This window comes from Protomyctophum parallelum, assembly GCF_964188405.1.
Source record: "Protomyctophum parallelum genome assembly, chromosome: 1".
NCBI lineage: Eukaryota > Metazoa > Chordata > Actinopteri > Myctophiformes > Myctophidae > Protomyctophum > Protomyctophum parallelum.
This window is the reverse complement of record NC_139697.1, coordinates 4478533-4489248: the sequence shown is the minus strand read 5'-3', so window position 1 is coordinate 4489248 and position 10716 is coordinate 4478533. Positions and strand designations below refer to the sequence as shown.

Genomic DNA, 10716 nt, shown 5'->3' with positions numbered 1-10716 from the left:
TTCTTTGTGCGTAATCTGCGTAATACACTTTTGCCGTACCACGGCGGTCGCGTGCGCCGCAAATAGCCGATCTGCAAGCTCACAACGCGTCGCGTTCGCGGCGCGTTGTGAGCTTGCAGATCTGCTATTTTCCTCCCCACCCCATCGCGCCACACCGATTTACGGCGAAGTGTTGCAGCGTGACACTGGACACCTTGCAGCGTTGAAGGAACCGGACTCGCTGTTTATCTAAAAAAAATGTGTTTGTTTTAAGACCGTGGGCGCCGAATGGACTGGGCGAAACTGATTTTTACAAGTTATAGCCTTCTGACCTTGTCATATTTGTATTGTATTCTTTTTTTTTATCAGGCTTTGACAAGAGTTAACTAGTCTTATTTAGGCTGCAGCGATGCCTGGGGGAGTTTATTACTACTCCATCTGTAAGAGAAGAGTCAGAAGACACAAGTAGAGATTTAAACCCAACTAAAGAGGATATACTTCATTTAAAAGGTAAACTTATCTCTTAAATGTTTTTGTATTTTTTGTGATTTGTAATTAAAGTTTGTCATTTGTATAATGACAATGATGGTATGTTGCCTGGTGGCTGGTTTTTTGATTGATTGATTGAAATATTTATTAACAGTTTGTAGAATTGACAGTAGGCTACATTTTAAGCACAAACTCAATACAAAGACTGTTAACTGTGAGTGGACGACCCAATTAAGCATTACACTTGTTTACAACAGGGTCCACATTGTTCAATTCATCAAAACATTTAGAGACATACAAATAGACATTTCTATGTAGCTAAAGAACAGAACAGGAATTCATCATATAGGAAGCAAAAAGGGAAAAGATACATATACAGTGAGGGGAGCGGTGGGGGGGGGGATTCAGATTCTACAGAGGCCAGTTTCGAATTGCAGCCATCCGTAGGTGCCCTTTGAGAGCGGTTTTGAAGGAGTCAAGCTGGATTCACATGTCTTAATGACTGTTGGTAGGGCGTTCCACATTTTGGTGGCAGGAATTAAGGTCCACATCAGGGTACGTGGGCTGCGCAACTTTGATGATGGAGAGGGCAACTGTATGAACTTGAACATTAAAAAGACAATATAATAAAATATAGAACTATATTATAAAAGACTGAAGTAACTAAAGCAGGCCATGTTTGGAGTTGTAACAGCTGAAATCAGTATACATCAGTATTGGGAGATAACCACATTAAGTGAAAGTGCGGGCCGCTATAGTTGCCCATATATTATGGTCCACTCACATGGACTGACACGTTGCTTAATTTAACGTTGTTTTTCTTTTGCCTTTTTCCTTCTTGCCAATTATTTTGTACCTCTTTTTCTCCCCAATTTAGTCGTTTAAGCCAATTCATTCCTGAGTCCCCACACACATTTCTGTTTTGTCACTGACCGCATGCTGTCATACCCTACTCTGACCTATACTCAGTGGCGTGCACAAACATTTAGAGGGGCAGGTGCTCAAGTGAAAAAAGGGCACCTTGTGCTGCGCATTTTGGGGCGGGAACCCATTTTGGTGCTTTAGCTATTGAAAAATAGCAGATCTACAAGCTCATAGCGCGAGTGGCGAATGGCGCGCTATGAGCTTGTAGGTCTGCTATTTATTTTTTATCGAAGAACCACTGACATAGAAACATAGTTTTAGATTGTGGGGGCCTAAATAATATAGTAGAAGCGTTTTTTATCAAGATAAAAAGTAAGAAAAAAAAGAAAACGTTTTTTTTTTTTTTTTTTTTTTTTTAAGAGCACATTGCCAAAAGGGCAGGGGGTGCTCTAGCACCCCCTAGTGTCTATCTGTGCATGCCACTGCCTATACTGCACCTGCCAGAGGAGCCCCCACCACGAGAGCCTCCGTCTTACTCCTCCCGCCCAACACTCCCCCATAGGAGTACATGCAACGACAAATATCACCCCTCATGTGCCCGGCTTCCCTCCCCGACAAAGCCGGATGCACCACGCTGGATTAGAACCCACAACCTCCGTGGTGGTGGGCAGGGGAGGGGTCATCGTGGTGGACATTTTTGACAAGATTCCATTTTTTGCCATGGACATAGCCTACAAAATGAGTGGACAATAATAATTATGACCAGACCAGAAAGAAACACATAAAGAGATATAGCCTCGAATGAAGGTTTGTAACTCTGAGTGTATATACAGATGGAACCAAATGGACCCTTATACGGATCCATTTGGCTCCAACACTCTCAGAGTGAAGGGGGGGGTCCTTGCAAATAGAACTTTTGAGAACCACTATTGAACTCCTAATATAGTGTCGGACTCGTAGTATGCGGCAGCGGTGGCCGAACGGTTTGCGGAGCGGTCTTGATATCGGAAGGTCGCTATAGTTCGTATCCCTGGACCGGCACGTTAAAATTACCACCGCTGAAGTGCCCTTTATGGACAAGGCATTGAACCCCTACCATGAAATGTTCTATGAGCAGGGCCTGGCTGTAAACACGTTCTTGAGCTTAGTCCAGTTACCCTGGGTAAACATAGTACCTTTCCTTTCCTTTAGTAAATAAGTGTCATATTCTATAGAAAACCTGGAGACTGACATTCAGTAATTGTGTCTTATATGATCGAAACGAGAACATCATAATGGTGAAGAAAATGTATAATTTGCCACAGACAAGACCAAGTCTTTGCCACGAACACATTTATCGGACATATTGATAACCCCTGCGCCATTATTGTCTCCACCAGCCGAAGGCATGGGGAGAGTATGTTTTGCACTCCGTCCGTCCGTCCGTCCGTGTGTCCGTGTGTCCGTCCGTCCGTGACCAGCTAATCTCAGCCACCGTTAACCCGGTCGATGCCAAATTTTGCACACACACTCCCTGGATGCCAACCATGAACCTCTGCCCCAAACTTTCCAGAACGGCCTGTTATAGCGCCACCAGGAGGCCGCTTTGTGCAAAACAAGTTTTTTCACAGTACACCTACAGATTTTGTCCAAACATCATGCAAATTAGTACACAGTCTCTCTAGAGCCATTCAACGAAACGGGTCTTTCAGATTTCTCAGACTCCATCCTGATTGGTTAAGATTGGCTTCCAAAGTTCACAGGAGTGCTCAGTTTCAAACAAAATGCTGCAAATCATGAACACATTGCGTGATTTCCCTGAAATTGTGCACCCACATTCCCACTAGGCCGAGGACGAAATGCCACATGAACAATTTCAACTCAGCCTCAAGGTGGCGCTATAACTGGCCCAAAAGTGTTTTTACCTCTAACTGCACGGATCTGTGGATAACCTGGTGGAGACCTGTGCCCAGAAGGGCACTTTTTCTAGTTGTTATTTGAATTTGAATGACACGCCCAAAATAGAGAAGCAAATTTGAAACTTGTTAATCCACTGTTAACATTTGTGGTTTTTCCAGTTCCACAATGAGTGACATAACAATGCTTTTATTTTCTTGACAGCAGTCGACTGGCCCCCAGGGGCCCTTCCTATACGCCCCTCCCCCATTCCTTCGGGCCCCTCCAGCAGGCAACTGGCCCCTGGCCTCAGCTAGGGGCCCCTCCTCCTCCTGCTCTCCATCATGGCTACAATCTTCATGGAGAGAATCAGCCGTCTCTTCATCAATGTTCAGCAGGTAACAAGAGTTATTAGATAGTTATTATCAGGGGAGGCCCGTTTCAAGACCAAATATGAGGCCTCCATATACCTATGACATCATTATTTTGTTGATACAGCCGTATATTTATACGAATAGCTTGACTGTTCAATATCACACGCAGCCATTGCTCTCGACAATTAGCAACAACACCTTTCCTCATCCTGTCGTCCCTTCACAATTAAAGTGTTTCCCCTTTACCTCCCAATGCTGCACATTTTACCATGTTATTTACATAAAATAGGTGTAACTTTACTAACTTAACATTAACATTGTGGGAGAGAGCAAGGCAGTGAGAGAGAGAGAGAGAGAGAGAGAGAGAGAGAGAGAGAGAGAGAGAGAGAGAGAGAGAGAGAGAGAGCCAAGAGTGGTGGGGGTTGACTGACACCTGACGTTCAGTTGGAGCTTTGAGGCCCCCCTGAGGGTGGAGGCCCGTTTCAATTGAAACTGGTGAAACATACTTAAGGCCTCCCATGGTTATTATTATATAGTTATTATATTCTGAATGTAAACAAAGCAATGCCGGATGGCGGACGCACGTCTTGTATTCCATCAACATCACTTCTCCACCTGTCACCTGACCTCACACCTGACCTCACACCTTCTCCACCTGTCACCTGACCTCACACCTGACCTCACACATGACCTCACACCTGACCTCACACCTTCTCCACCTGTCACCTGACCTCACACGGCCCAGTGAGCCCAACTCACCGTAAACCACATCCATCTAGCGCATTGTTGCTGCTTTACACAAAATGACACTTTCCAGCTGCATTCTCACCAACAATGAAACACACATTTTGACCTTTGGTTTTAGACATAATTTATTCAATTCTGTTTTTTTTGGGGGGTTTTTTAGGGCCCCCTGATGTCCAAGGGCCCCTGGACAGATCCGGCCCCTGGTAGATCCGGCCCATAGTTTTTCTAAAAAAAAAAAAAAAAAAAAATCTTTGTATTGTAAAGCGACTTTGATTACCTAGAAAAGCGCTATTATTTGCTTTATGACCGTGTCCAATCTCGCATCTGATTATTAACAATAATAATAAATAAATAAAAACTCATAAAACCAATAAATAACCAAATACTAAATGAATTAACTAAACTGATTTACAAACTAAAAGTAAAAAAGCTAATTAAAACTAGTAAGGTGCAATTCTGGGAAATTGCAAGTGTAGTTGCTCCATAGACTAAGGGCTGTATTTTGCGTGTCTTAAGTACCAGGTCTTATTCCCTATAACTTGAGTAAACTAAAGACCTGGAGGCGTGATCAATGCCATTTGGCTATTCTGAGTGGCCAAAGAGCATTGATCACGCCTCCAGGTCTTTAGTTTACTCAAGTTAGGGAATAAGACCTGGTACTTAACTTAACCCATTCTGACTGGGCACCCATTTTGGTGTTGGCATCATGTTATGCTTTAGCTATTGAAAAATAGCAGATCTACAAGCTCGTATCGCGCCACCGAGTGGCGCGATACGAGCTTGTAGGTCTGCTATTTTTTGAAAAATCGAAGAACGACTGACATTTTTTAGAATCTGATCTCAGGTCAGAATGGGTTGATCAGACCCAGTGTGTGTCCGGCGGAAACCTCGTTATGAATCTGATCTCAGGTCAGAATGGGTTAAGACACGCAAAACACAGCCCTAATGGGCGAAATGCACATTTTGCAGGTGAGGCAGGTGCCCCGCATGCTGACCGAGGCGGTGCCCTCCTCCTCCATGCCCGGGACGCTGCCGGACACCGAGGTGCCGCCGTTCTTCCGGGAGCGCCACATCCACGGCGGGTACCGCCCGCTCCACCGGCGCTGGCGCTACTACTTCCTGTCGCTGTTCCAGCGCCACAACGAGACCCTCAACATCTGGAGCCACCTGATCGGGCTGCTGGCGGTGGCCCTCAGGCTGTGCCACCTCGCCGAGACGGTGGACTTCTTGGCGGACGCCCACTCGTGGCCGCTGGCCATCCTCCTGGCGTCCTCGGGGGGCTACATGGCGTGCAGCGTCACGGCCCACCTCCTGGCGGGCAAGTCGGAGCTGTGCCACTACATGTTCTTCTTCCTGGACTATGTGGGCGTGGCACAGTACCAGGTAAGTGGTAAATGGTGCATTTATATAGCGCCTTTATCCAAGGCGCTTTACAGAGATTGTGCATTACATTCACCCATTCACACACATTCATACACCGATGGCAGCGGAAACCATGCAAGGCACCAACTAGCACATCGGGAGCAATTAGGGGTTCAGTGTCTTGCTCAAGGACACTTCGACAGTAACTCTGGGGGAGCCCGGGTTCGAACTGGCAACCTTACGGTTACCATCCAGGCACTCTACCCCTGAGCCACCGCCGTATACAACAACGTTGTAATAGTTTGGGATATTTTTTTTTTTCATTTCATTTTAGTTTTAATTACCGGTATAGTTTTGAATATTTCAATTAGGTCGTTTTTAGGTCGTGGATTTGATCGATCTATTTAGTTTTAATTTTTTGAAAATTACTAATAGTTTTAGTTCGTTTTTTAATAGTTTTAGCATTAGTTTTAGTTTAACTTATATATTAGCCTATATATATTATTTGTCAGGTCCAGGACTGAAAAGGTAAGTATTGAAAACTTAACAAAAGATAGCATTTAAAATGTATTCAGTTACAGATGAACCCCCCCCCCCCATCATGTTATGCATCATGTTATGCTTTATCTATTGAAAAACAGCAGATCTACAAGCTCATAGCGCGCCACCGAGTGGCGCGATACGAGCTTGTAGGTCTGCTATTTTTGAAAAATCGAGTGTGTGTCCAGTGGAAAACCTCGTATGAATCTGATCTCAGGTCAGAATGGGTTAATGTTAATACAGTCATCCTGGTTGTGGTTCCCAGTACGGCAGTGCGGTGGTGCATTTCTACTACGCTGTAGAGGAGAGCTGGCACCGGCGCGTCGTGGACGTCTTCATGCCGGCCGCCAGCGCCCTCTGCTGCCTGAGCTGCCTGGGCTGCTGCTACGGGAAGTACCGCAACCACAGCCTGCCGCCATGGGTGCGCAAGGTGGGTGTCAATAAGTGCTTTTACTCAAGTACTCAGTGGCGTGCACAGATAGACACTAGGGGGTGCTACATCACCCCCTGCCCTTTTTGGCAATGTGCTCTTAAAAAAAGAAGAAGAAAAAAAAAGGTTTATTTTTTTTCTTAATTTGTAGTGTGTGGACCATGCGGTGACATTGATCAAATCTTGATAAAAAACGCTTCCACTATATTATTTAGGCCCCCACAATCTAAAGCTATGTTTCTATGTCAGTGCACTGGTTCTTCGATAAATAAATAAAATAGCAGACCTACAAGCTCGTAGCGCGCCACTCGGTGGCGCGCTATGAGCTTGTAGATCTGCTATTTTTCAATAGCTTAAGCACCAAAATGCGCTGCACAAGGTGCCCTTTTTTTTCACTTGAGCACCTGCCCCTCTAAATGTCTGTGCACGCCACTGCAAGTACTGTTACTTACTCTCAAGTGGACATGAACCACTTTGACCCCAGCATTACTTATTGTGGTTAATACTAGATCAACAAGCTCACAACATGTCACGTAGCTTTGCTTTCCCCACGATAACATATTATACTGTATATATATTTCTTTGGAAATAAATATTTGTACATTGGTGACTATAACTATAATCTACCTGATTTTGATGCCTACAAAATAAAAAAAAACAAAAAAAGGAAATAAACTTTTGTTTTCTTTTTTCTTATAACTAGTCAACTAGTACCAGCAAGGTCGACTAGTGGATTTACTAGCCGACTAGTAAACTAGTCGACTAGTTGCTTAATGCCCTATAGCAGGGGTACTCAACTGGCGGACCGCGGTCCGCGACCGGACCGCGGACCACCCATGCTTTGCTCTGGATCGCATTAATATCTTGAACTGAAAAATAGCCGATCTACAAGCTCACAATGAGTCGCAATCTGATATTTTCTGCGAAAGGTTTCCCCACAATACGGATGGTGGGTCAGTGTCTCAGTCAGAGGAGGGCTGTGGGTAGTTCAGAAGCCTGCTTAGTCAGTGATAGAGAGGACCAATTATATGAACATAGGTTTAAAATGGTTGAAGTGCTCCTTTAAAGGAGAATTCCAGAGTAGCCATTTTCTTTTTTCTTCTTCCGAATTCTGATGATAATATATCCACAAGTAAGACGCGCAAACGCGGGAAGCGAACGCAGCTCGTGTGTGTGTGTGGTTGTTTGTGTGTGTGTGTGTGTGTGTGTGTGTGTGTGTGTGTGTGTGTGTGTGTGTGTGTGTGCTACAGCTGCACCCTGTGTGTGTGTGTGTGTGTGTGTGTGTGTGTGTGTGTGTGCTACAGCTGCGCCCTCTGGTGGTGGGCGGGTGGTGTCACAGCCGGACAGACAGACAGACAGACAGACAGACAGACAGACAGACAGACAGACAGACAGACAGACAGACAGACAGACAGACAGACAGACAGACACACACACACACACACAGACAGACATGATCTGCAGGGTCTCATAGTTAGTGCTCACTGCGTTCGCAATTAACCACTGGTAGAGGTGAGGTTTTAGTAAAAAGAATAAAAGTCATACTTTCTTCCACTAGGTGGGGCAGGTGGTTCCGTCTGCATTGGCATACGTGTGGGACACCAGCCCCGTCTTCCAACGGCTCCTAAACTCCTGGAACGCACCACGCCACCAAGACCACGCCCACCACCACCAAGACCACGCCCACCAGGAACAAGACCCCGCCCTGCTTTTCCACTTCGGACAAATCAGTTTTTTCCTGCTGTGTGCGTTCTTCTTCACCAACCCACTGCCGGAGCGCTGCTTCCCCGGTCGCTGCGATTTCATAGGTCTGAATTTTTTTGTTTTGTGTTTATTTTCTTTAATAGCAAGCTGAGGACTTTCACTACATTTCAAATATAAATATGGTACTGTTGAGTTGATTCCACTACTGTCTGTAGGAAGAGGAGGACAAGTATTAACCATATTTAAATTAGAGTGAAAAGATCTATAAGCTAACGTGTCATTTAAAATAAAAATACATTTCAGATTTTCTTTTTTTAACAGTTTGACTGTTTTTCACGCTTAACCCGCATTTTAATCAACCCCCCTTCACTGCCGAGATTGTTGTATTACCTTTAGAGCATACGCTGAATTATTTGGGCTTTTAATCCGCGAAAATCCAGCAAAAAAAGCTCCCGTGGTTTGTTATGATTCGAGCGTATCATCCACCATCTTGGTGCACCCGGAAGACGCACACAAGACTGGTCTCAATGAGGCGTTGCACCCCATGCATTTCCATTGGCCTCAATTTCCCAGAAGCCCTAGCAGCCCACAGCATGTGACGATTTCCGGTTTCGTCATCAAAGCGAATGCATCTAGTATCTTTCTCCGCGACGAAGACGGATTTTCTATTTATTTATTACAATACAGCGGATTAAACACATAAAACAAAAGGCGCGATTAGCGAGGTTGGCAGCGACAGTAACCTGGAGTAATCCATTCCCGGCACGGAAACTTCTACACAGCAATATATATATATACTGTATATATTGCACTTTTATCTGATTTGAAAACACTTGAATACTATATGCACTTTGTTGTCCACGGCTGCAGGTCAGGGTCACCAGTTGTTCCATGTGCTGCTGGTTCTGTGTACCATGTGTCAGATACACGCCTCCTACCTGGACTACACCGGACGCCGGGCGATCTACACCCGTCTCCACGCCGATGACCAGGCGGCCACCCTCGTCGTTTTGTACGCCGCAACGGTGGTGGCGTGCGCGCTCATCGCGACCTTCATGATCGGCAAGGTCAAACGAGTGCTGGACAACAAGGTCAAAACCAAGTGAGGGGATTGCAAGACTGTGGTACGATGCTCACTGTTGTTGGGGTCAGCGTGGGGTCTGGGGATCACTTTGGGTCCAAATGGACCTGTAACGGGTCTGTAACTCTGTGAGTGTACGAATGGAACCAAGCGCACTGGCCTGTAGACTCTCAAAAAAGGTACTGTAAGTGATATTTATTGGTTGAAAGGTAGTTATATTCAGATTATAGAGGGTTTGTCATAGGCGGAGCTTGAACTTGACGCCTGGGGGTGCGACTGCTTGGCCAACGACACCCGATTTTTTTGACCTTTATTTTATTATTTTAGCGTTTTTACAATGCCCTAACCCCTAAAAATGAGTTATTTAGGTAGTACAGCAGCTCACACACATACACACATGCACTACAGCCATACAGCGAGTCATCATATCATGATAAGAGAGATGATTACAAACTACAGTCAGAAGTTAACCCCCTGAACCCCCTCAAGCTCCACCCATGGGGTTTGTTCAGTAACAGAAGTCTCCCCGTCTCTCCAGCTCTTCAATAAACAGAAAATACATCAATCAGGAGAAAGTGCCCATTTATGAGCATCAATTTAATAGTGTTCCACTTCCAATTTCACTTTCACTTTATCTTGTATTATATGTTATGAGTTCCTCTCCTGATTGGATACAATTGGTATCCCTGACCTAAAAATGCAATTTCAGTTTGCTAAATGTTGAGAGACTGGTAGACCCGACTGAACATGAACAAACACTCTATAGCAATGATGCTTACTATCAGAATATAGAGATATTTAAAGGAGAATTCCATACTAAAAGGCTTTCTTACCTTTCTTTGTAGTTGTTACGTCTCCCCACCAAAGAGGTCCAGGTGTTATTTTGTGCAAAAGCTCCTTATTGGCTATTTCCCCTACCATAAGCCCTAAATGAATTGCATTGCATTGAATGGGAATTGAATGGGGCTATGGGGTGTTGTGCTAATTCGCTTATTTCCATCGCTCAAAATTATAATTTCTTTGTATATATCCTCTCTTCATAATGTAAATAATATCCCAAGCGGCACACTTTACTACTTCTTTCGATGGAAATAAGCGAACTAGCATAACACCCCATAGCCCCATTCAATTCCCATTCAATGCAATGCAATTCATTGAGGGCTTATGGTAGGGAAAATAGCCAATAAGGAGTTTTTGCACAAACAAAACACCTGGACCTCTTTGGTGGGGACGTAACAACTACAAAGAAAGGTAAGAAAGATAAGAAAGCA

The 10716-nt window shown here is 44.7% G+C and overlaps 1 protein-coding gene across 1 annotated transcript; it reads left to right on the top strand.

Annotated features, from left to right (window-relative positions):
* Positions 1-3486: 3486 nt before the first annotated feature.
* LOC310872407 (membrane progestin receptor alpha-B-like) lies at positions 3487-9678 on the top strand. The gene is made up of 5 exons (XM_083784279.1): positions 3487-3605; positions 5298-5711; positions 6496-6660; positions 8219-8468; positions 9235-9678. Exons 1-5 carry the CDS (start codon positions 3552-3554, stop codon positions 9468-9470), a joined length of 1119 nt encoding a protein of 372 aa, XP_083640405.1. The 5' UTR covers positions 3487-3551; the 3' UTR covers positions 9471-9678.
* The last annotated feature ends 1038 nt before the right edge of the window (positions 9679-10716 follow it).